Source organism: Miniopterus natalensis, chromosome 1 (assembly GCF_054644295.1).
Source record: "Miniopterus natalensis isolate mMinNat1 chromosome 1, mMinNat1.hap1, whole genome shotgun sequence".
Lineage (NCBI taxonomy): Eukaryota > Metazoa > Chordata > Mammalia > Chiroptera > Miniopteridae > Miniopterus > Miniopterus natalensis.
Genome location: NC_142081.1, coordinates 173,065,629 through 173,092,726, shown reverse-complemented (window position 1 = coordinate 173,092,726; position 27,098 = coordinate 173,065,629). Strand labels below are relative to the sequence as shown.

At 44.7% G+C, this 27,098-nt stretch overlaps 1 protein-coding gene across 3 annotated transcripts in view; it reads right to left on the bottom strand.

Annotated features, from left to right (window-relative positions):
* The window catches only part of LNX1 (ligand of numb-protein X 1), an 82,818-nt gene that overhangs the window by 20,420 nt on the left and 35,300 nt on the right, over positions 1–27,098 (bottom strand). For 2 of the 3 annotated variants that reach the window (XM_016207080.2, XM_016207085.2), the window contains exons 2-5: positions 13,957–14,198; positions 13,032–13,181; positions 7,813–8,015; positions 5,031–5,402 (exon numbers count right to left, since the gene is read on the bottom strand). In XM_016207080.2, coding sequence (XP_016062566.2) covers positions 5,031–5,402; positions 7,813–8,015; positions 13,032–13,181; positions 13,957–14,198 — 967 coding nt within the window. Of the gene's footprint in view, positions 1–4,892; positions 5,403–7,812; positions 8,016–13,031; positions 13,182–13,956; positions 14,199–27,098 lie in introns of all 3 variants that reach the window. The other variant, XM_087827428.1, reaches the window with a different exon arrangement.

Here is a 27,098-nt window from a genome sequence, read left to right as displayed (position 1 = left end):
TGGAACTCATGAGCCGGAGTCAAGTATTTAGAACAGAAGTAGGTAACGTATGTAGTTTGTTATTTGCTTTTGGGCTCTGTCTAAAGGCCAATCATGTTCTTTTAAAAAATTTGAAGAGCCTGGTTGTCAGTTGCTCTTTGAAGAAATAGGTTTTCATTTAAATATTAATTTATGCAAGGGAGGAAAAATCACACATATGTCAGTATTAATGAAAACCCATCTTATCACCACCTCTACAACTGGCTTTGAATTTTCTTTTAGCTTCTGGAAGTTGCCTTGGGAAAAAAGGCACAAGGAGGACATTCAAATTTGGAATCCATAATTACTTTCTTCACTTATTAAATGTATATATTTGAACTCCTAAGTAAATAGGAACTCAGTATTCCAGAATTGCAGATAGATAAGAGGATCTCAAAACAGGCATAACTCTCGGGATAAATCATTCTCATATGGAATACTGGATAGATATATGCTGAACCGCCAAAGTTTTGGATGTTCAGATGTCTTTTTTGTCTCTAGGGTCTCAAATCTTCAGTCCATATTTCTTTTTTGTTTGTTTGTTTTTTAATCCTCACCCAAGGATATTTTTTCCATTGCTTTTTAGAGCGAGAGCGAGAGAGAAACATTGATGTGAGAGAGACACATCGATTGGTTGCCTCCCGCACGCACCCCGACCAGGACTGGGGATCGAGCCTGCAACTGAGGCACATGCCCTTGGCGAGAATCAAACCCGGGACCCTTCGGGCTGCGGGCACTCTAACCCGAGCCAAGTGGGCCAGGGGGCTCCACAGGACTTTGTTCTCTCCTTTTAGGTATGAAACCAGACAGTCCCACAGAGCTGTCTCTTTCATACAGTCATTTTAGCCACAGTGCTCAAAAATAAGATTTTTTAAATGGACATGGAGAAAAAGAAAGTTGTACTAAGTTCTAAATAAGTCAACTGCTCCATAGTTGAAGCTCCTGTCTCCTTAGATTTCTCCTCTTCAGGATCCTGACTCTCAATGTCTCTAATTCTGGGGTCTGGCACCCAGGGCTGCTGCTGAGTAAGCTGAGGTTAGGAGTCCACATATGTAAAGTTGGTCACATTTAAAACAGTTGTGGCTTCTCTGTAATAACTTTTCACTGAAATAATGTAGAGAGAGGCAGAAGCGTGGTACTGTGGGAGAAAACATGACCAGAGGACATGATGTCTGGGAACTTCTTTGTCAGGCAACTATGAGTCATGGAGTAAGTAAAAGGCCAATAGTTGGAAATCTGAGTTCTAACCTTTGAAGGGTATTTAGTTTAAGGCCCACAGCCTGGTGTGTCTTACAAATATTACATAAATAAAATCCACTCTTGAGATTGCTTAACTGGGTTTTCCCAGCATTCTATTTTTTCCAACTGGCTTTGCCCAATTTTTAAAAAATTTCTCCTCCCTTGCTTATAAAGCACATTGGCTTTGTTTAGTAAGAAGAATCTTTTAGGAAGTCCCACTATTCGGCAACATTTCATAAATTAACTTTCTCAGGGAAAAAAATGTTTTTCCTCTTCTATTACTAATCCACCAAAGTAGCATGCCATATGTAATCACATGTAGAATGCCAAATTTTTCCAAATGACACAAGTAAGGGAGTTTTTGTGTTGCCTATTGCGAAGTATAGTTGGCAGACATCTCTAGAATGAGTGCAAGTTGCACTGACTGACCTGCAGAGGGCGTTAACAAGTGTAACACACACACAAAATTGATGAACACATAAAAGTCTAGTTTTTACAGAGAAAAAAAATCATGCTTAGAGTGCAGTTTCTTTATGAAGAAAAACAACAAGGACTCCTCCTTTTTCATGGCTTAATGTTTTCATAAACCTTGTCTATTTTCTGTCTCACTCGTTTTCACATACAGGCAGGAACCCTCTGCTTAATGCTGGCCTGACTGTATTTGAGATCAGAGATGGGAATATATTCCAAGATCCACAAGCTCAGGAACCGTGTCAGTCTCATTCCCCGTTGTACCACCCACCTCTTGGCACACAGGAAGTACTCAGCCAATAATAATTGAACGAATTCAAGTGGACAGAAATAGAGGTTCTAGCCTGGCCAGTGTGGCGCAGTTGGTTGAGCACTGTTCTGTGCACTGAAAGGTTTCAGGTTTGATTCCCAGTCAGGGCACATGCCCACATTGTGGGTTTGGTTCCCGGTTGGGGTGTGTATAGGAGGCAACTGATTGCCTGTTTCTCTCTAGCATCGATGTTAGGTTTTTTTTCTCTCTCTCTGCCTTCCTCTCTCTATCAAATCAATAAAGACATATTTTTTAAAAAAGAGATTCTATCTTGGGGACAAATAGCATGTAAAAATAGATTTGGTGCTTGTTCTTTGGTAAATGGTTTGACAAAAAATCCCAATGAGATGGAATGTGTAAACTATATTTTATATGTATTTACATTTTTATAATTTGACTCTATTCATTCAACAAATGTATTAAGTATCTACTATTGCCAGGAATTTCTCTAAGTGCTTGAGATATAATACTGTTCTGTACTGTACTCTACTAAATTGGCAGGTAATAATAACTAGTTGATAGAAAAAATAAAGCAGATTAGAGGATACAGAATTAGGAACAGTAGACGCTATTTTAAATGGGATCGAGGAGGTGACATTGGAGAAGAGCCCTGAAGAAGTGTGGGAGTGAGTTAGGTATTTGAAGAGTCTTCCAGTTACAACGATAGCAAGAACTTCAGCCCTAAGGTGCTGAAGTTCTTGAAATGTCTGAAGAGTGGCAAGAAGGCAATGTGACTGGGCTGGGTAAGCCAGGGGGGAATTTCTGGTTTTCCAGGAAGTGAAGCTGGAGACATAAGTAGAGGCCAGATTACATATGGCTCTGGAGGCCAGTGGTAGGTTTTGGAGTTTTTAATTTAAGTGTCTTGGGAAGCATCAGAGAGCTAAGTGTAAGAGAGGGACATGGTGGCATTGACTTTGTAGAGTGGTCATTCGAACTGCTGTGTGAAGAGCAGAGGTAGAGGACTGAGTATGGAAGTGAGGAGACCAGTAAGAGGGTCTTGTGGTGGCCCAGACCAAAGTTGATGGTGGCCTGACTGAAGGAAGCCAGGGAGGTGGTGAGAAATGGATTGTGGGAGGGGGATATTGAAAAGAGTAAAGACTTTTTGGCCCATGTAACTGGGCAAACAGGGGTGCCATTTTTAGAGTCTGGGAAAGACCAAGGGAAGAGCATATGACGAAGGGTGGAGTGGAAGGAAGCCAAGGGTTCAGTTTTGGACATTAAATTTGAGAGGGCATTTAGGCATCCACATGGAGAAAGCAAGTGGGAAGTTGAATATTAAGTGTAGTGTTCAGAGGAGAAGTTGGGGCTGGCATATGAACCTGGGAGTAGATGGTATAAACTCCAGAAGGGACATGCCTCTTGTAACTCTGCTTTTGTTTTCTACCTGCATGACCTCACACCCTTGGGGAGATCCATCAGGCTGAGAATCACCTTGGAATTGGGACACCACCACGAACCACAGTTCAGGGGTCAAGGCGCAATGTTTCTTTCCTATTCTGGTGGGTGGAGCAAGCAGGGTAAGACTCCTTGCCCCCTCTGCTTCAGATAGTCCAATTTAAAATGACAGTGTCATCCACCATTTGGTTCTCCCCAAAGAAGAGCGATAAGACCCATCTGATACTGAAAACTGTTGCCAATACCTGGAAGAACTCCATGGCTGGAACCCAAGGGTGGGAGATTTAGTAGAACTTAGATAATCAAATCCTTGAGGGCAGGCTCTGTGTTCTGTCATCTTCCATGGAGCTGGGTACAAGATTCAGTCAACAACTAATGCTGACTCACTGTTGAAGTCACTTTAGTAGCTAAGGGGAAGCTGACATGGCAGGCCAGATAACTGCAAATACTTCTTAAGACCCTGTACTCCAGGTATAATCATTTCTCTTAACAGACTTTTAACGACATGCTCTTCTGTACTGTATCTCCTTAGAATGACCCTCCCTACCTCGTCCATCCAGAGAACTTCTGATTCCTCAAAGCCCTAGGTCCAAATCTTCCTCTTCTGAAGAATTCTTAGGCCCATCTAAGCAAAAATCTCTTCTTTATCTGTAAGCACAGTGCTTAAAGTCTCCATCACAGGACTATTGCACCACATGGCAGTCATTTAAAAGAAGTTCACCTCCCCAGTCAGACTGTGGGCTCCTTTGGCAGAACAACCTAAGAGTCATCATCTCTATGCTTTCTGCACCTAACCCAGGGCTAGTCAAGCAGCAGGAACTTAATATACATTGAGTAAGTTAAGTGAATGAATGAGTTAGGATACAAAAGCCCAGAACAAAGTCTGTTTCTCTAAGAATAAAGCTGGAAGCTCAGTGAACTTGAGAAAAACTAGTGGTGATTCAGCCAAAGTCAACAAGGTGAATGCTGGGGCTTGATGACATCACACTGGTTGGAAAGTGAATTTGTTTGAACCGTTGTCTCGCTATTGGGAACTCTATTTGTCTGAATGATCAATAATTTATATATGTCTCTTATTAGGGGACTTCCTCCTAAGTTCATATTTGAGTTTCTGTGGGCTTTCCAGGGGGGCCTGGATGTAGCCATAGAGAAGAGGCTCACTGGTCCTATAGCGGTCTCTGTCCACAGGATCGCTGGAGGGTGCGTGGCACAGTTTCTATGGTAGTCAGTACAGTGGGATGACTTGAACGTGTCCAGCACGTGTCTGAATGACCCCTGGGTCTGCAACTAACATACTGGTTACAGGGATGACACAACCCTGCTGACCTTGATTGATCTTAATCTGGTGAGCTTGCAGCACATAGCTCAGTGTGCTCACTTGCATCAATTGGATGGCTGGCAGAACCTAAGGAACACCCATAACCCCAAGATGCATTATTTGCTTGAGTAATGCTCTTACCTGGCCCTTCGAGCTTGACTCCTCAAATGGGAGGCACTGTATGTCCCATTGGTAGTAACAGGACAGATGGTCAAGGTAGTGAGTATTCCTGTCAAGCGGGAGTTTCTGACCAGGATCTGGGAAAGACCTGCGACCCACCTGGATCAGATGAGCTGCGCTCTCGGGGCTGCCGTATCTGAGGTCATGGCCATTGATGGCCAGCACACGGTCATTCTCCTCCAGCTGACCCTGTCGGTCCGCCACACCACCATCCAACACGTTGAAAATGAACACCCCAGGTTCGTCCACCTTGCGCACCAGTTTTATTCCAAGCTGCTCCTCCGGGCTGCTTTTGTTGAGAACCACGTGGAAACTGTCACCCCGGGGTCCGCAGGTGTCCGGTGCCTGCCCGTTGCTCCGGCTCCGGAACTTCTGCTCCCGCAGCACAGTCAGCCACAGCACCCGGCAGGGCTGCCGCAGGAGGCGCAGGGCGTAGTTGTGACGCACGTTGCTGATGTCCAGCCCATTGACCTGCGGAGGGGACCCAGTTGTCAGTTCCACCTGCCACGACCCTTCCAGAAGGCCCGGGCCCACAGAATCGCCAGGGCCATTCCATAAAGGAGCTCTGCTCTGTCTGAATGTCCCCATCTTCCCACATTACTTCACATCCTGCCGTGAGGTCCCCTGTACCATCTCTCAGGTGCTCTCAGGGGACACCATCTTTCTTCCACTTTACCCTTACTCAAGCCCCCCAGTTTATTTATACAACCCTAACTCTCACTTCTGTTCCCTGACTAATTTTTTCAATTGGGGTGGGGGGAGAAAATGGAATGGAAAGTAGAAGACGACAAATGAGAATAGAAAATTTTCCACTGAGCTCAAATGGGAACAGTAAACTGCTGTTCAATTCAAACTGAGTGACATTTTCTTTCCCCAAGTGCCCAAATGAATTTTTCTCCCTGGGTCTCCCATACTGGAACTTCCAGTCCCCATTACTGTGTGTGTGTGAGTGTGTATGTGTGCATGTGTGTGTGGGTGGGGGGAGAGAGAATGTGTGTGTGAGTGTGTGTGAATGTGTTTGCTTATTGGCTACTGTGTGAACATTAGTGATAGAATACACGTGTGTGTGTGTGTGTCTGTGTGTGTGCCTGTGAGTGAGAGAGAGAGAGAGAGAGAGAGGGAGAGAGAGAGGTGGAGAAGGGGAGAGAGTCAGGCCTGCAAGGTCTTTTGCCCATATTCTCAACAAAAGAAAAAAAAAATCTCTGCAGTTTCAAACAAACTGATGTGAATAGAAGTTTCTAGGCTCTTTCATTGAAAGGCTGGATCACTTTATGATGCTACTTAAATGTCCTCAAGCTCAGCCCTCTCATTTGTGCCTCTTTAAAGACGAGCGGGTCGGATGCCACATGGGGCGTTCTGGTTTTAATTACCCTGGCTAAGCAGGCCCACGAAGGCCACGGCCCCTAGTGGTAGGCACTGCTCTGAAGAGAACAATTTTACAGCAGCAATGTGCTCTGTGCTTAAGGAGGGAGGCCCCACAGAAGAGAAACAACTTTCTTGAATTTCTATGGTTTGGTAAGATTTCTTGGGCTTGCAGCCAATTGTTAGAGGAGCTCTGCAGTGAGATTTTAAAAGGCCTTCCTGCAGTGTACAATCGCCGGTTCTCTGCTGTGTCTCCAGGGATGGAGGGAGGCTCCCTCCTGCACAGACAAGGCTCACCACCTTTGTCCAAGCACAGGTGAGCTCAGAGACCTCGCTCTGCTTGGTCACCTTGTCCTGTGTCTGGTTTCCCCCATCACATCCAGGCCAAGAGAAGGTCAGGGTTGCCTGCTAAACAGTCCTGGCAGCCCTTTTGCCTGCAAGCGCCAGCTGAAGGCCGTAAGAACAAAAATGTTTCCTTATGCAACCCTCCCAGGCAGCGTAGTTTCCACTAGAGCTGGGAGGGTGCCATGCGGAGCATCGCGGATTGCACACGCTGACTGTCCCTTGGGGTTGATGGGCCCAGCCCTACACTCCACCCTCAAAGGCGAATGGGAATTTAAGTTTTTCTACAATAAGTGCTTTCAATTTTCTCCTATTCCAAAGAAGAACTTCTTGCCAAATAAACTGCTCATGATGTGTCAGGAGCTGGCCCCTCAGCAACCTAGAAGGGGTGGGATGAAGCTGTCATCTGAATATCAGACACAAAATATACGGCCAGGAAGAAATTTCTTGTCCCTTTTGGCACATGCTTGACTTCTGTCTGATAAACAACTCTTCCTTAATCCTTTCTCTTCTGAAAATTCCTCCCTAACATCCTTCCCCTCAACGGAGCCTCAGAGGGCCATGATGCCCAAAGCACTCTGCTCCACCACCTGTCTCCCTGGAATGTCTATGGGCTGGCGGGGATGACTCAGGGATGACTTTTTTTATTTTCATGGGGGGCCATCAAGCTACAGGAAATTTACTTTAGAGCTGTGTGTGAATACAAGTGATTAGATAAAATACGAAGTGTTTCATTAATCTACTCTAAAAACAATTTCAGAAGATGTATGCTCCAGCTTTATACTATTTTATGTTATTGTTACTTAAGGTAGGAGGAAGGGGCAGGAAGGAGGAGAGAGAGCAGGAGAAGGGGGGGAGGGGAGGGAGGGAAGCGGCGAAGACAGAAGCTGGTGGGGAGGGGAAAGAGGGGGGAGGGGAGACAGACGAAATGATAGAGACAGAGAGAAATATTTCTATCCAGAGAGAAGGGAGAGTCAAAAAATGAGAGAGACAGAGAGGGACAAAGACCTATTGCAACTAAATTACAAATTTCATACTAAGAGCATATCAGCCTGGCAACTCCGGAGCGTGACTGCTCCTAGTTTTAGTCTTTCATTCACGCACCGTCCACCCAGTTCACTGCTCCGAGGTGACCTTTATTAAACCCTCCTCACGGCCTCCCAGCCGCCGTCTCTACCTTCAGTATGATGTCTCCTGGCAGTAGCCGGCCGTCTCTGGCGATCACCCCATCACGATAGATGTGTTGGATAATGATCTGGACCAGAGGGGTTTCACTGCCCCCCACAAGCCTAATGGAGAGGCTTTCATTGGGATCCGCTCTATTAATCTTGATGCTGGTAATTTCACCGTCTGGAATCAGGTGATACAACCTTGGAAAGACTAAAATGGACAAAGACAGTGTTTACTTAAGACGCCCACCCAATGGACATTTCCAACCACTCTTCTTCTTGCCAAACTTTGGTTTCAGCCAAACTAAACTGTGCATTGCTCCTCATACATGTTTTCCATTTTCCTTCCTGCGTGCCAGCGTAAGTTTCTTTGCCTGGAATGTTTTTTATTCTAGGCCTGAACCCAACTTTTCCTTCAAGGCCTGCATGAAATGATCCTTTCCAATTAAACTCTGCCCTGATCCCTCATTCCCTGCTCTCTTTAAACATCCCATTTCCCATAAAACTTTCTCTTCATTTCCCATGGCATTCAACCTTCTGTTATTTTTCATGCCCATTTCTTGCATCTCCCATTGAACTCTAAGATGTTTGAGGATGATTTCTGGCTTCTCTGGAATTCTGTGCACAGATCTCTGTACACAGGAGACTGCAGCCAATGTTTGGGTAAACAGGAATGAATGAATGAATGAGTGAATGAATGATCTGTCTTTATGGAATGGACTGCAATTTCATCACTTACTTATCAAGAAACAAAACAGAACAAACCTGTTCTTCTGCCCTCTGATCATTTTGAAGATTTCTCCCTGAAAGTCCCTGCTTTTCAGGCTTAGGGAATTACCGGTCCACTCCACCAGACACCAAGTTTATAAATGAAGGATATCAAATGGCCTGATTCATGATCAAGAAAAGTGCCCCAGTCTTAGTTGGTGGCTTTAGGAGGTTTGGCCCCAATCTGCCCAAATCACTAATTCAGAGCTAGAAGGAGACTCAAAGATTATCATGACTGGCAAAGATGATCATGACTGGCGTTTCAAACTTGATCTTTTTTTTTTAGTTAATAATGTATATTTTATTTATTTATTTTTATTGTTCAAAATATTACAGATGTCCCCTTTTTTCCCCATTGACCCCTTCCATCCCACATCCACTCACCTCCCCAGGCCTTCACCACGCGATTGTCTGTGTCCATGGGTTATGCATAGACGCATATAAATTCTTTGGTTAATCTCTCCCCACCCACCCACCCCCACCTTTCCTCAGAGATTCATCAGCCTGTTTCATAGTTCCATGTCACTGAATCTATCTTGTTCATCAGTTTATTATGTTCCTTAGATTTCACATATAAGTGAGATTGTGCGATCTTTTGTCTTTCTCTGCCTGGCTTATTTCACTCAGCATAATACTCTCCAGGTCCATCCATACTGTCCCAAAGGTTAGAGATCCTTTTCTACAGCTGCATAGCATTCCATGGTGTAAATGTCCCACAGCTCTTTCATCCACTCATCTACTGATAGGCCCTCGGGCTGTTTCCAGATCTTAGCTATTGTAAATTGTGCTCCTATGAACATACGGGTGCATATATTCTTTCTGATTAGTGTTTCAGGATTCTTAGGATATATTCCTAGAAGTGGGACCATTGGGTCAAAAGGCAGCTCCATTTTTAACTTTTTGAGGAACCTCCATACTGTTTTCCATAGTGGCTGCACCAGTCTGCATTCCCACCAGCAGTGTACTAGGGTTCCCCTTTCTCCATATCCAAACTTGATCTTTTAACAGAGGACTCTTCTTTCCCATGAAATATTTCACTCCCGCACTCCCACCTCCTTGTGCCACACACAGATCTGCTCTAATTGGAGTGCATCTAGATAGCAAGTCAAAACTTTATTTTGCAAGTGAAGACATTCAAGCTCAGAGAGGGAAAGTGGTGTGACTGGTTGGAGGTCACATCACTTAGTTAGGTGGCCCTAAGAGCCAGGTCAGAACCCAGGGACTCCTAATGATCAGCCTTCCTGTCACCTGCCTCAGGTTGTCCTGGAACCAGGGGTTCACAGCCAGGTGACAATCCCACAGGGGACTTTCCCTATAGACCTATAAGCCAGCAGCACCAACTGGCACTGTTCTCCACCTGGGTTTGAAAAGAAGTGTACCGAGGGGACGCCACTAAACGCTGGCCAGGCCATACCTAGTTTTGCAGATGAAGCCTTCCCCCGAGTTGCTTGAGGCTTGAGTTTGGATGAGGAGGGTGCAGATGCCTCTGTCTCCTGTAGCTGCTGACAACTCCCCCTCCCCAAGATTCTCCCTTAATTATGTCATCTGGGAGTATCAAGCCCAAAAGCCTAGTTCTGCATAATACACTCTTTGTGACTATTATCAAAACCCACGACCTTACTGCATTTTCCTTAATGAGCTATGAGTTCATTAATGAGTCCTCAACTCTCTAGGAACAATACAGAAAGAACTGAAGGCATTTCTAAGTACTGTAGAGCATGATAAGCAAAGCAATCTAGCAGCCAGAGGAAGTCAGAGATACCACACTGTAAATGTGGGTCCTTGACCTCCACTGGGGTTGAATGTAAAGCAAGTGGGTGGCTTTGCTGCAGGTCTGTGGGCAGCCGTCTTGATCTGCCAGTTCCTGGTGCTAACAGCACTGGGGTGACTGAGTTCAGTGTTTAAGCTGCTCTGATTATTACATTAAGTAGATACACCATAAGCATTTGCTGGAACAGGTTTGGTGACAAGGGAATGGAAATTAAAAATATATATATTTTGAGCCAAGAAAGATTTGGAAATAGTCAAAGCTGCTGATTTTCTTTCTCTCCTCTCCCGCCCACCCAGCAGATTTAGAAAAGCCATACTCCCAGACCTAATCGATTTGACTATCCAAGAGGACACCCAAATCACACTTGTAAATGATGTTAATTAGAGCCATACCAGTGAGATCCTAGTGACCTTAAAGAGTTAAAGAAATTTTTGGTTTAGGAAAAAACAAAATTGTCCCTTATTCTGTCTTCACTCAGGACTAAGGGATATCATGTTATTTACTCAGAGTTTATTATATGCACTGAGCTACGCAATTGGTGTGCACAGTTGTTTTTTAGTCCTAACAATCCCATGAAGTAGATAATTATTATCCCTGTTTTTTTCAGATGGTGAAACACTGAAGCTTAGAGAAGTTAAGTAACCTGGTCAGGGTCATGCAGCTGACAAGTAGTAGAGCCAGTCTCTTTACTGATATAAAAAGTACGGATAAAGCATATCATGAGAGATCACCAATATCACTACCAGCCACACCGGGTCTTCATACCTCATCCTATTTCAGAGCAATAGCTTCTTGCAGCATCTAAGGAAATCTGTTCTCTCCCATTCTGAGCCCCCTGCACACACAATACAGCTGCCACCTCCATCTTTCTGAAACAGAGCTCTAATCCTGCAATAATTCTACACAAAGTTTTCAGGTGTATACAAGCCCAGACTCCTAATGGCATCCAGGACCCTGTCTAATCTGACTTTAACTGATCTCCCACTACTTTCCAACACAGCCAAGATCTCAATGTCCCTCCAGATCAGAAACCACTTCTTATGCCTGGACAACACTGCCCTACTTGGAAGTGGCATTGCTCTCCCTGTGACTGCCATTGTCATTTATTTATGCCTCACTCTTTATGGCATTCTGTTTTTGTTTTGTCTTGAATGAACACCTTGAGGCCAGGAACTGGATTTTATAATCTCTATATAAAATTACAGAGCCTTGGTTAGTGCCTTACACATAGAAATCTCTTATTAAAAATGTTTCTGTAAGAAACATGCAAATAAATCTTATCCATGCATGAGAAACTTTATATAGACTGTAATTAAAGAGCTCTTAATAAGAAAGAAAGACTGGCATAAAGAAAGTTCTAATCATTTCACTTACTCATTGCACAAACATTCAGTGAACAGTTATGCACCAGATATTGTGTTTGGCTTTGAGAATGCAAAGGCTCAGAAGGAGAATGCTTGCCTTTATAGGTATAGTTATAATGAAAGGTGATTATAGCTATAATAGAGATCCAGGTGCTTTAAGAACACAAAAGCAGGGACACTGAGGACATCAGGGAGGGCTTCAAGGAGGAGGCAAAGCTTATGCTGGAAGAATGCATTAGTATGCCAGTGGAGAGTGGGAGTGCAGGCTAGACAACAGCATGGAAGTGAGCAAAAGGCAGCATTTGCAGGACTAGGATAATACATTCAGAATGGTTAAAGCAAGCAGAGTGTGTGTGTGTGTGTGTGTGTGTGTGCGTGAGCATGTGTGTACAGGGTGAGAGGTGGTAAGTGAGCAAGAAGGGCTGTTATAAGACTGCTTACAAATTCTCTGAAGGCATGCTAAGGACAGTGGTTTGGGCTCTACCTTCCAAGCCCCAGAAGAAAAGGGCGCCTAACCAGTGGTTAAGAGAGTGGGTTCTGGAACCTGAGGACCTAGTTTAAAATCCTAGGTGTGCCATTTTCTCACTGGATGACTCTGGGCTAGTAACCTAATGTCTCTGGGTCTCTTTCCTCATCTGTAAAATGAGCATGATAATCCCTTAGTGCTGTTGTGATGTCTAAATGACTTAGAACACTACCTGGCATGCAGGAAAAGTTCATTTTTTTTAAGCTATTATTATTACTGCCCTAAAGTTCTAATATAAAATGAAAAGAAGGAAACAGGACAGTATTTCCTCAGGAAAACATACAGGGTCTAAGGTCCAATAACTTTGCTTCAATTCTAGAGCCACATTACCTGGGTTCGATATTTAGCAAGGTCATTTGGGCAAGCTCAATAACCTCCCCGTGCCTCAGTTCCCTCATCTGTCAAACAGCTACTTCACAGGGTTGTTGCATGGATTACATGAGTGAATGCGTGGAAAACACTCAGAAGCGTATATCAAACATCACTGTAATAAGAACCAGTAGTTACATAGCATTTACTCCATGCCAGGCGCTGTTCTAGCTGTTTTTCACTTATTAACTACAATTATTCTTTGTATGTATTAGGCTAGCACCTGAAGGTAAGGGTTCTAACTAACCTTTTCCCTCAGCCTATATAAAAAGAGAACAATCATTTCTGCTTGCAGTCACTTATGTGAGAACTAGGCTGGCCAAGGTGAGAGTTTTATAGCCTTGGGAAGAGAGTTGTCATAGAAAGTGAGTGGTGGTTAAGTCACTCTGGAAGGCCCGCCCATTCCCAGCCTGTGGGGGGTCCATTTACCTTCAGGGGAGGTGTTTTCAGAATTCTCTCTGCCCTCGTCAGCTTGGGTGGCAACTGCACTTCCACTCTTTGTCCTTCGAAGAACACTCAAAGCTCGATTTATTTTTTTAAATGATCTGCTTCTAATAGAGGATCGCTCAAAGGGCCGTGCTGAGGAAAGGAGAGAAGGAACAGTAGCTACAGTCACAGAAATCCTCTTTTATGCACATGTCTAGTAAGATATGTGCAGGAGCCCTGGCTGGTGTGGTTCAGTGGTTAGAGCGTTGGCTTGAGCACCAAAGGGTCACAGGTTCGATTCCCAGTCAAGGGCATGTGCCTGGGTTGCAGGTTTGATTCCTAGTGCCCTGGGCCATGTGTGGGAGACAACCAATTGATGTCTCTCTCTCACATTGATGTTTCTCTCTCTCTCTCTCTCCCCCATCCTCCCTCCCTTTCACTCTCTCTAAAAATCAATGGAAAAAATATCCTCAGGTGAGGATTGGCAAAAAAAGAGATAAGTACAGTAAAACACGATCACTGTGAGGTGGCAGGATGATAGAATTTGCTTAGTTATATTATCTGTTTTTCTACAATGAAATTGTATGGCTTGTTTAAAAATCTGCTTTTCTTTTTTCCTGGACTGGACTGATAATAATTGCTCCTTTCTTGAGTAGCACGGATGGGAAGGCACTGACATGGCGGGAGTGATGAATCATTAGGCCTTGCTTCAGCCCCTTCCACCAACTCAGATTACACATACTTTTAATGATCCGAGGTACTCGTGGCTCTATTTCACTTTGGAGAATTGGACATTGGGTTTCTGCCAAAATGACCAGAATGATTTCTCTTTAAGAAAACATTTCGAGAACTTTCCACAGTGAATATTCCACAGAGGGCCATCCCAAGGCAAGGAGCCCATTCCCGGACAACCGCCCATTGGACTCACCCCTCGATCGGTTGCTCCGGCCAAAGCCGGATGGGCTGTTTGCTGGCTGGCCATCCTCGGCCGCGGACACGTAGGCAGGGTTGTCCAGGCCAGGCTCATCTGTCATTAAGGCGACGGTGGCAGCTGCAGAAACTTCTGGGCAGAGTGTCGTCGCCGTGAGGCTCGCACAGCCCTCGGGACAGCCGTCGTGGGAGCGCCTCTTCCTGTCCTTGGTCAGGCCGTAGTGGGAGGCGCCTTTGCAGCTGCAAGCGAGTCAGGGCATGTGAGAGCCGGCGCCGGCCTTGCCTGCCATCCAACCCGCCCCTCTACGCGGGCACGCTCGCCGCTCCCAGAGCCTGATCTGCTCACCCCGGGGTCCACCTCCCTTCTCGCACGTACCGATTCAGTATACACTTGCCAATGAAATGAGCTGCTAACTCGAGAAAATTCTTGAAAGATGCTTATTGCATCCTCTTAAAGCAACCTCTATACTGGCCCCTGGAATGCAAATTTATGAAGGTTGTCATGGTATCTACCAGATGAGGGCTTGAGGCTGGTGATCTTCAACTATTTGGACTCTGTAATTCCTTCTTACTGGTGTTTATTCTGACCACGAAAGTGCTTAGTCACATTCTCAGTCCTCTCTCTTGGGTTTAGCTCCCAAAGTACTGAACGTAAATATGAAGTTCCTCCCAGATTCCATATTTAACTGTCCGTGGACACAGTGTCACCACCACCACAAGGCCACAGGAGTCTACTCGGCATTGCTATTCTCGAGGGGCAGGCTTGCTAGCTTTCCTTCTCTACACCTGGGCTGGTCTCAGCATGGCCAGGATGAAGGGGCGGGGCTCCCATGCACTGAAAATTTCATTCATTGTCATGTCTTCTAACATTGGGAGAGTAAAACAACATATATGATCTTTAAAAAACCCCACAAAAAACCTGTAATTATCTATACCCAGTTACCATCCGTGTTAAACAGCATTCCCCAGGGCCAGGAGACCAGGGTTTGAGCTGATCTAGGTCCATATTTCACTATGAATGTATTTCCGTGTGCCCCTGGGCAAGTCATTTCAGCTCTTAGGTAGGGTTTTGGTCAGAAAATGGTGATGATTTAACTATTTTATTGCATTGTGGTAAGGAAGTAGTTGCAGACAGCCAACACTGGCTTCCACAGGTGTTGTGAGGGCAGAAATTATATGGGTGAGCCCCTTTAAGAAATGGCCATTTGCATATAATGGAGGTGCTAATTAGTATTTTTTAATCAATTCATTACATAAAACCTTACATGGTTGAGCCATTTTACACACTTGATTTTAGCCCAAAGAACAAGAAGTGATGAGCTATCATTGGAGAGTCCACTTGGGGTGACGTTTCATGAAAGATGCTTGAAAGTAACACAATCAAAGTGCAGTCTGCAGTCAACATGCGCACAGGATTTATACGACCCACAGAACCACATAGCCGGTGGATAGAGGGCCTATTGTCTGGATCAGTGTCCTTGCTTGAAAGTTTACTGAGCTGTGTGAACAAGGTTCCTTGTTAAACTTTCTGATCTGCGCATACATCTTGGGATGCTGTGAGGTCTGGCTGAAATTAAGTCCTGTCAAGAGTTTAGTACCTGCAGATAAATAGTAAGTTCTCAATAGATTGTAGTAGCTACTTCCATAATTTATCCCTTCTAAGATGCTCTTTTTTTCACACTTTCACATCTCTGAGATTAGGATGCATGGGTGACTGATGGGTCATACAGCTTCTGTTGCAAGCTGAAGTCATGATGACGATGCCACCACCTGAGCATCGCAATCACGGCCACAGCTGTCCATCTTGTCACTCCTATTGAGTCACATCCACTCTCACTGAGTTTAATCATCATTAAATGTTTTAGAAGAGATTATATTATGATTCAGTGTTGAAATAAAAAGTTAAGATACATATAGGAAGTCTGAAAAACAGCAGTGGCATGTAAATTTGGTATCCATGAAGCAAATATTAATTGTTAGGAGGACAGAAAGTCTACATTTTCTTGCCAGGAGACAAGCGAATGCTTTATTTGCTTAGAAAGAAAGATACCCCCCAAGGAGATGAAAAGTGGTGTTATATTTTGTTACTGAGATCATTCAAAAGGATTGATCTATTTTATGCCAAACAACACAACTAGAGGGCAGGAGAAGTCACCAATTCGTCTGAATGGCTTTCAAAACTCCAAGTGTCTGATGTGACTAATCTACACATTGCAGGGGTATCTGTGAAGGTATTTTGAGATAATTCAAACAGTGGCAGATTTTTAAATTTTCTTTTCATGTTGGTATATGAAATATAATGTTTCTTATAATCAGTGACATCTTAGATTTGATGTAATGTGGTTTTACTATTAGTAGAAAGGGACTTTGATTATATAACCCTACACCCTTATCTTAAAGAAGATGAAACAGGCCTCCAGCTTCTAATGCTAGTCTTTCCCTCACTGAAAGCAGTCAAGCTCCCTGTTTGAACAGATGAAGCTTTACTGTTCAGATGAGATGCTCTGGCTTGGAATTGTTCTGCTTAAAAATAGCAAAGTGGTTGATATGGGAAACTCAAAAATTGGAAGAAACACTGTATGATGGAAAAAATAAAAGCCAGTGTGCATTTGAGCAATTCCAAAGTCATAAAGACAGGAGTGGAACACTTCCCTGCCAGCCAGCAGCATTTGGTTAGCAGTGCATGGGAAGGAAGTTCCTAGACTTTAGTTGGCCTGGGAAGAAGAGTCTCTTTTCTTGGGGGTAGCAATGCCCTTGCCCTTAACCATGTGCCCTGCCAGAGCAGGAAATGAATTTTCCAGTTGAACAAATGGCTGGCAAAGGCACAGATCATAGCTTTTGGGGTGTGGGGTGGGGGCAGGAGGGGGACATAGCACAACCCAGTGGAAAAAAGTGGCCTCTAATTCTGCTGCCTCATTCATGAGGAAGGTTAAAGTATTTAAGAGTATTCCAAGGCCATACCATTAATAAACCATTGCTGTTTCAAATCCTTGAAGTTCCAAAGACACATTTGAGTCCAGGAAAGGAAAACCTCATAAAATGGGTAAGTGAGCCTTCCCCATGGCCTCAGATCACAGCTACCCTTACAAAGGCTGGAGAGGGCACAGAATCTAGACTTAACTGTTCTGGCTCCGTAAGCCTTGGTAAAAAGTTTCTGCTAAAGCAACTCATACTTGTGTAATGCTGCTTGCTCCAGTTTCTTGGCGTAGCTAGAATCTGAGGCACGGAGTGATCTATGAAAGTAGCAGCTTGTACATCGTAATTATCTCTCTTGTATTGACTAATAGGGGGGCCTCTTGATTTACAAGCACAAAAGAGGGGAGGACGGGAAGAGCTGACTAGCATTGGCCAGTACAGGAACATACAGTGAGCCCTGGGTTGTGTTCAAAGCAAGCAGGATTTATTCTCCCTTTAAGTTATCCTGAGCGCTAAGTACTCTCAGGTGGTGATGGGCGATGGCCATGAACTTGAAGGATGAGCATAAGGAACGTAGAAAACCATTTTTCAAACAAACCATGCACTTCTGATTTGCTGTCTGTTCAACACAGCGACTCTGAAAGTCATTTTATTTTTTGCCGTTGTTGATAATGGAGTTGGGATCCCGAGCTCCCATATCAAAGTGAGCAGAGGCAAGCCAGTCTTAATACAAAAATGCTGACACTGAGTACACTGTAGAATTTTTGCCCTTTTTGCAAGGGTGAGGAGCAAGAAGAGAAAAGGAACCCCCTTCTTGTAAAAATTCCTGAGTCCATGAGTTCACTATTAACAGGAGTTGACCTGAAGCAGGCTGGACCCCAGGCATAGTTCACAGAGGCACTGATGGGGTGTCCTCTGCTGAGTCCAGCCAATCGGGCAACACAAGCTGGCTTGCAGGGGAAGGCTGCTTTCTGACAGTGAGTTATCCACTATGACAGAAGAATAAAAGTTGTCCCCAAGAAAGCGAGCCTCAATACCCTCATCATAACAGTCTGGGTAACTGCACAACCTCTCTTTGATCTAACTCTCCTCACATTCTTTCTCTCGGTTCACTTCTGAATTAGGTAAACATCGAGTCTGCTCCTCATGTTGAGTTCATTAATTGCCCAGTCTGATCCTACTTGAAGTGAGGCTTGCAAACTCATATGCTAGTCAGGTGGGGAAATGAGGGCGGTGGGGCTGGGAAGGGAGGACCATGGTGAGCAATGTTTCAAGAGTGCAGCAGCCTCTACAACCTACAGACTTTCCTGAGCATCGCCTCAAGAAGACCAGCTTAGCCGCAATTAGGCAAAAAAGGAAAGAAAAGAAATAAAAGACATCTAAATTAGAAAGCAAGAAGTAAAACTGTCATGATTTGCAGATGACATAATATTATATATAGAAAACCCTAAGGACTCCAACAAAAAACTGTTAGAGCTGTATCAAACTAAAAAGTTGTTGCACAGCAAAGAAAACCATCAATAAAATGAAAAGACAACCCACGGATTGGGAGAACATATTTACCAATGATACATCTGATAAGGAGTTCATATTCAAAATTTATAAAGAACTTATAAAACTTAACACCAAAAAAACAATACAATTAAAAAATGGGCAAAGGACCTAATGGACACTTCTCCAAAGAGGACATACAGATGGGCAATAGACATATGAAAAGATGCTCAGTGTCACTAATCAGAGACATGCAAATTAAAACCACAATGAGATAGCACCTCATAACTGTTAGAATGGCTGCCATCAACAAATCAACATACAATAAAGATGCAGAGGAAAGGAAACCCTCATGCACTCTTGGTGGGAATGCAGACTGGTACAGTCACTGTGGAAAGCAGTATGGAGGCTCCTCAAAAAGTTAAAAATGGAGCTGCCTTATGACCCAGCGATTCCACTTCTGGGAATATGTCCAAAGAAACCCAGAACACTAATTCGAAAGAATGTATGTACACCTATGTTCACTGCAGCATTATTTACAGTAGCCAAGATTTGGAAGCAGCCCAAGTGCCCATCAGTAGATGAGTGGATAAAAAGCTGTGGGACATTTACACAACTGAATACTATTCAGCCATTAAAAAAAAAAAAAAAGGGAAACCTTACCCTTGCTACAGCATAGATGGACCTGGGGAGCATTATGCTAAGTGAAATAAGCCAGTCAGAGAAAGACAAGTATCGTATGATTTCACTTATATGTGGAATCTAACGAACAAAAAAAAATTAACAAACAAAATAGAAACAGACTCATAGATACAGAGTGGACTGGCAGTTGTCAGAGAGGACAGGGGTTGAGGAGCTGAGTGAAAAAGTTGAAGGACTTAAGCAAAAAAATAAAATAAAATAAAAAATTTTAAAAAGATCAACCCAGTGTTGCTGAAATGAGCAATTTGGAAGCTGAAATCCAGTTTTTAATGTGAAATCTCTTGATTTTAAAAGTTGGCAACAAATTCAAAAAATTTAAGACCATCATGTTGGCCAAACAAAACACATCTGTAGGCCAGATCTATCTCGAGGGATGACAAATTGCAACTTCTGGGAATAAAATAAAACCGCCAGCGTGGGTGAGTCAGGCTGATCTCTCTTTTCAGTCCCCCAGGAAGCAACACTAGCATCCCCTCGCTCTTCCCCCTGCTCCCTCCCTCCCCACTTGTGTGAGGGTGGGTGTGCGCGCACGCATAGGGGGAATGATCTGAAAGGGGGTCCTCTCTTATTTGCCCCAGCCCCATTTCTGATCCAAGTTGGAGAATAAGACTGAATTGTCAACTGTTTCTCCTTCACTCTTGGGAGAGCTGATCACTTGCCCGAAGCTATTATATAGTGGGACAGGAAGACATCCAGCCCTAATAGAATCAAGAGTAGGGGCTCTAGAGGAAGCAAGTTTCCCTGCCAATGGCTTCAGCTGCTCTGCTGAACAGAATGAGTGACTCAAGCTTTGCTCAAAGTGGGTACCCAGGGGCCAGGCTGGGAAACTGCTGCAGGAGAGGGGATGGTTGCTGTGAGAGAGCAACAGGCTCTCCTTTGTGTCCTTGAGCAAGAAAATTGGGAGACAGGCCTCTGGAGCCTCAGGAACCACTGTGCTCCAGCTCACAAAGTCTTTGTCATGGTGCTAGTGACCCCCAGAGGCTCAGGGTGGGCCTTAGTCATGAATCTCAGCTCCCAACTCCCTTCTCCAGGGCTACCACTCTCACCCCCCTGACACCACACCTCCATGGCTTTGCCATACATCCTACCTAGCCTATCTCCCTGCTCCCAGTCTTCCTCCCCATCCCCCCACCCAACCCTGACCACTCCAACACAGCTTCTTTTTACTGCTGATGTTCCAGGACTTTCTCGATCTGTGTTGATCATGGCCTCACTACAGGTCTGTAATACATGCCTCCATCACTACAGTCCACAGCCCAGAAGGGTGTTGGGAAGAGGAGAGCTGACATCTATTGCTCTACTATGTGCTGTGTGTTATGCTTTACATTTGTGGCCTTCTTTTACCCTCTTAACTAGCCTATCATATTTGTTAAACCACCTCCACTTCACAGATGAAGATATGAAAGCTAGAAGGGAGAAAGCTCTGTCCAGGTTCACAGAGCAGAGCTGGGGGGTTCCACGCATCCTCCCCTCCCAGGGCCTGGCCTTCAGCCCAGAGCCTCCCCTGCACTCCAGGCTCATATATCAAACTGCTCACCCCATGTCTTCACCTACATGTCCCATAGGCATCTCGAGCCTCACATCTCCAAACACCCTACCCTGCCCTGCCAAACCAGCTCATCCCGCATCTTCCTCGTTCCATTAAATAGCACCTCACATCTGCCCTGCCATTCAGGCCAAAACCTCGGAGTCATCCCTGCTTCCTTTTCTCGCCTCCCCCCCCCCCCCAACCCCAAATACAATCCAGCAGATCTGTCCAGGATTCAACTACTTCTCATCACTTCTGCTGCCACCATCTTGGTCCAAGCTACCATCATCCATGTCTGGATGATTGCAATAGCCTCCTGGGAGGTTTTCCTGTTTCTATAGTCTCTCCCCTTCCCCATCTATTCTCAACAGAGCAGCCAAAATTTATAAAGAACTTATAAAACTTAACACCAAAATTGGTCATCATTTTACTAAAGCCATACGATCCTTACAAGGCCCTATACTTTCTGTCCTCTGTTACCTCTGCCTCTGCTCTCATCTCCATGCCTCGCTCATTCAGCCCCTGCTGGTCTTCATGGTTGCCCAGCAAGTTCCTGTTTGTATTCTGATCTTGTCTAGAATAATTTTTCTCCAGATGCTTACCTGGGTACCTGTCACAGAGCTTGCATATCACAGATCCCCTAGGGCAGGCACTCAACAAACGTGTTAAACTGAACTAACCAGCAGCCACCTTGTTGGTGTTCTGTTTGTTGAAATTACGAAGTTGGGAATTGATGGATTCATGGACAAGGTCCTGATAACATGTAATTGCATGTAATTGCTGCGGCTGATTGTGCTGCTGGTGCCAGCCTCCCTTCTCCCTCACCAAGCTCAGGGTTTTCCTTTTCATTTCCCTGCACCCTGACTCAAGATGAGACAGATGAAAGAGGGAAAGGAAGACTTCTTTCAATTTCTCTTTCTTTTTCCACCTATTTCCCTAATAACTTAACAGGATTTTATTTGACCTGTGTTTTAAAACTATTATGCATGTAGTAAAACAAAAAGTAATGATTACCATATACCTGCTTTTGCTAGATTATACTGGTCCAGCAATCTTTTAAGAGTGATTTTGAAATACATTTTTCCATCAGTGAACACTTAAGAGAGGACCTCCTAAGAAAGATGGAGCAGCAAAGTAGAAAAGGCACAGACTTTCAAATTTAAAACACCTGGTGTGAGTCCTAGGTCAGCCACCTTTGAGGTCTGAAATCTGAACAAGTTCCTTAATTCCTCTGACCCTTGTTTCCAAGATGTAAAATGGGTGAATAATGTTTATTTACTGAGGTTTAAAGATTCATGCAAAATGCCTAACTATCTGGAATATAATAGTAACTCAATAAGCAGTGACTAGCGTAATTATTATACATTAGGCATAATGTTAGATACTGTGGGTGCAAAGAAAAATACAAGTGTTTGCACTTGAATACAATGACGTGAAAACAGAAAAACCACCATGCCACATTATCAGAGAGTCAGAGGTATGAGTCAAGTGTTGGGAGAGCTCAGAGGGAGGAGTCCCTCTTTACTCTGCCCGGGGTAATCAGGGAAGGCTTCTCAGAAGAGATGACATCTGAGCATGAGTCTAGGAAAACGAGTGACACTGGTCTAGCAGACTAGGTGTGAAGGCCACATTCAAAGGCCCCAAGGATGCAAGTGTATGGTAGTTGCCAGAAATGCTGGATTCAGTTCAGACTTTGTCCAAGTGATACTGACAGGTAAAGAACAGAACTAAAGTGAGACCAAAGAGGAAGAGAAATGCTGGGGATGGTGCTGGGGATAAAACCCAGGACACCTGACCACTAGTCCATTACCCACTGCTAGGGTTTGGTAGGGCTAAGCCATGCCCTTGGGGGCCAGAGACAAGCGGGCATTGAGAAGTCTAATGCCAACACAGGAGAGGGTCAGCGGGAGCAGGAAGGCTCAGAGTCACCTCCTCACATAGATTCTGTAACCATCAGTCTAAAGTGGACCATCACTCCCAGGCTACCAGTCATCTCTGTCATTTCCTTAGTGCTTAATTGTTTGGAAGTCATTCTGTACGTTTATCTGCTTCTCTTTTAAATAACTATCTCTGCCAATCCCCCAATAAAATATAGCTTCCCTAAGAGTAAGTGTGCATACAGCGCTCATGGGCGTGGAGTCAGCTGCGTGTATCAGAGCAGCCTGAGAGACTGGGGGAGCCGCTATGTTTTTCTTGCTCCTTTTATTAGATGTTTTCTGTTTATACTTTTAATTGTGCTGGCCCAGATATGTTTTAATCATTGCAGGTGGCCTTGATTCTTGTTTTGGAAGAAGGCAGGCTATATCTTTTAAATACATCACTAATATTTCATGACCCTTTTAATGCAAAGCACTAGAAATCTTTATTGTGTATAATTTAAAAATAAATGCATCAGTCATCATCTTCCAAAACAGTCCCATTTGAGCTCCCTGAGCCCACCCTCGAGCAGGACCCAGGCTTGCTAATTAAGTCCTGATCATGTTACTTGGAAAAGACTCAAGTAACAGCAATACAACGTCTATTAATACTACTCCTCTGGTTTTCAGGCAGCCTGGTCCTGAATACAGGACCCATTTTAGGAACTTTCTGAGATCTGATTGGATCATTATTTTCTACATCTCGCTTGCTGTACCTACAGCTTCTGGTCTAAGAACATTAGGTACAGCCATTATATTCTTTATTTGGATTACTTTTTCTCCCCAAGTTAAAACCCATATTCCCGAAGGTCAGATTACAGGGCCACTCACTTAGCTAGCAGAAACCATATGTGAAAAAAATCATTAGCACTTTTGTGTAGTCATGGGTGAAGTAAACATCAGTTAGTGAGTAAAAGAGGTCATAGCTTGGGCAAGCCCACCCTCTGGGAGTCAGTTGAGGTTCTTGAGTATGAACTTGAGCCCTAAAGGCCTTCACCCAGGAGAGTCCAAGGACTTCTTACATCACCACCAACCACACACTCCTTCCTCTCATTAGCCCCTATCTTCTGCTTCCAAACCGCTGGGGAAAATGTCCCCAGCAATTCCAACCACCCCTGCCTCACTTGTTAATGAATACCAGAAAGAGAAAATTCAAGACAAACTGGGAAAAACATGAAAACGCAGGCCAAGCTTTGGGCATCTGGAACCCCCGACTCTTGACTTGAGCAGGGTGGAGTGGGGAGACGTGCAGGGTGCTCTTAAAGTAGAATCGGCTCAGGAAACAAACTGTCCAATGCCAACCTAAGCACACACACTTGACTCAGTTTACCAGATATGCCAACATGTTCCCATGGAGTAGATCAATCGTGCTGTACAGGCATAAGAAACGTTTGGCCCATCTGCACTATGTCAATTTTCATTCTGGGGGGAAAGGCAGGGAAGAAGTGGATATTCTTTTACCTAATGTTAATGCCTCTCCTTTCCTATGTTTTCTATTAGTTTATAGAGCTAAGCCTGTAAGACGATCTGATCCGTGGCTACATCCTTTCACCCTTCAAATGTCAACTCAAATTAATAACAATGTACAATTACAGCCAACACAGTACAGTTACTCTGGACCAGACACTATTCTACATGCTTTGCTCATATTAACCCATGCAGTCCTCACATCATCCCAATGAGGAAGACCCCCATTACCATTTTGCTAATGAGAAATTAAGGCACAGAGGGATTAAGTAACTTTCCCAAGGTCACACAGCTGGTAAGTGGAGGGGCTGGGATTTGAATCTAAGGCAGACACTTTTAGTTGAGGTGTGAACCTCAGGAAGTGATGCACCCTGGTGGCTGATGATTCAGAGGTAATTGCAATGTGAGAGGCAAGGAAAAAAAGAATAAATAAATTTAAAAAAAATTACTTATAACCTTATATTCTTTACTACAAATATTTTTCACTGCCAGCTTAGTGGCTGCTCTGAGGACTGTAAACAGCATGGCTGGCGAGTGTGGCCTGTTCTCATGAAGTCAGTGGCGCCTTCAGGCTGCCGAGCTTCCGCGGCCTTCGCCTCTGGCAGCAGGGCCGCTGTCCGTGTGGCGTGCTTGGCGCACAGGTGGATGAGGGAGGCAGCTGCAGTGGCCCTCACATGCCCAGGGGCTGGTATCTTCCCGCCATTATTCCTCTCTGAAAATGACCTGATTATCCCTGAGAATGGGTGAGGCCCCAACCATCCCGGGAGGCAGAAGCGTAAAATGATTCCGTCTGGGTGTGTGGGGACTTATTCCTCCTCTAGAGGGAGCCCCTCTGTCCAGGCGTTCAAATTCAAACTCACAGTATAAATACACAGCAATTGCGGTGAAGAGGGACTTACCAGGGGAAAGGAGGCCCCCCTATCCATCCCACCCTGGCGAGGAGCACACCTCCTCTCCTGTTGATCAGAAGGCATGAGAGAAGCCACTTGAGCTGTCCTTTGTTCTGTGCTTGGTCTTTATCACCAGGCATAGCAGTGGGGTTTATCCTGTCAAACTCTGCCCCAGCTGGGTTATATTATCTCCGTTTTACAGAAGAGGGAAACGATGCTCAGAGTGGCTAAGTAATTTATCCAAGATGACACAGCACTAAAGCAAAGGAGCTGAAAGTGGATCATACCTCTGTCTGGGATTTTGTTGTTGATTTAAACCCTATGTATAACTGTCAGGGTGCCTTATAATATTAATAACCAACACGCATAGTTCTTAACATGGGTCAGGCGGTTCTAAGCACTGTATTCACTTAATCCTCACGGGAACCTAATGACGTAGACGTGATTATTATTCCCATTTTGCAGACGTGGGAATGTAATAGGAAGGTTCACGTGCCCGGGGACACACAGTATCTAGGGTGACCAACCACCCGTTTGCCTAGGGTTGACTGGGGTCGGGATGTGGGATTTTCAGTTTCAAAACTGGGCCAGTCCCAGTCAAACCAGGAGGAGCTGATTGCCACATAAGTGGCAGAGACAGAGCTTAAAGTCAGAGTTGCAACTCTAAATAAAACGCTCTTCTCCATGGTATTCTGTTACATTTTTTTCCTTTTCCTATGTTTTGCCCAAAGATTTCATAGAAACAGAAGTGAGTTGGGTGGGGCGTTTGTGGTTTCAGGTCCTCCCAGCCTGTGCTCACATGACAGCCTTTCAGAAGGGCGTCCAAAAGGCCACCCCCAAACTGCTGCATCAGCACATCCCTCCAGGCAGCCCTTACAGGTCCAAACAGCATGAAACCCCAGGGCTCCCCAGCAGCCAGAGGAATCCACTGTGCTATTTCGTTAGGAAGAGCCCAGCTGATAGCAGGAGGGCCTGATAAATAGCAGCGCTGCTCCCTGGGGTGACACCTAAGGATTCCGGCCCTGAAACCAGATGTGAAACTGACAGCAGTTAATGAGGGACGGCTGAGGGCTCAGCCCGGTCCACATGCCAGGTCAATTCTTCACAGAGACGTCAGCATAGCTTACCCACTCTGAGTCCCTAGTGTCTCTGGAGTCACGAAGTTTTTTCCCTGGGCACTTGGAGGAGGGAGAGCAGACAATTCTTACTCCAGATGATTTTAGTTTCTCTTCAACTGCTCATGAATTAGGGGGTATGTGTGGTGGTCATGGCCATGGTGGTGGTTGCGGGGAGAGAGCATCTTCTTGTTGGTTAACATTCGGTCCCTGCAATTCTTGGTTTCCATTCAGAATTATCGTCTTTACTGTTTAAAGCACTTGGAAATAACCAAAGTCTAGCTTCTCATTTTCGAGAAGCCGGGCTATGGATCAACTGTACTTTCTATTTCAGGGCTGACTAGGAAATGTTTTGAGGGAAACTGGGGCAGGGTGGGCTGCGTGGCGGTGAGGGTTTCTAAGTATCGGAACCGGCTGCCCCGTGAGGTTTTCTGAATGGCTTTGAAAGCAGCAGCCTAGCTTTCTGGCCGCCTGGGATGCGTCTTATTTGAGGGCCTTGAGTTTTTGTGAAGTCTGCACACCCGAGGGGCTGTCCAGAGGTTCTCAAGTTCAGTGTGGTGATGGGGGGGGGGGGGGATGGTATGGCATGTGGGTAGAAATCACTCCCAGACGGCACTGTAAAGCATTTCCTTCATTCTTCAGAGTGCATTCCACCCAGCTTTCAGGATAACTATGAAATGCTTGGGTTTCTCCAAGCCTTTTCTGAGCTGGGTATCCTGAGCCCTCCTGGGTCCACTACTCATGCTCAGATACTGAGAAAGTGTGTTCTTCCTCACTCAGTTTGAGAATGTGTCATGTGGAGATACTTGACTCTTTTATGCCAAGTCTTTGTGCATAAAACAAACAAAAATCCTATTTTTCCATCCTGTTTCTATTTGTTAAATAAGCTTCCTCATTTAACCTTACTCCTTCTGTGAATATTTAATTTCCCCAGAATGGTGTCATGCAAATGGGGGAGGGAGTGAATTCTTCTATTTGCAGGAAATGCTGACTGTTACTCACTTATGGGATAATTGAAAATCTCTTCTTTCTCCCTTTTTTCTGCCAAGCCTACTTTCTGGCTATTGCTCTGCTCAACTTCTTTGCTTTGGAAAACACTAGTCACTGCACTAGGC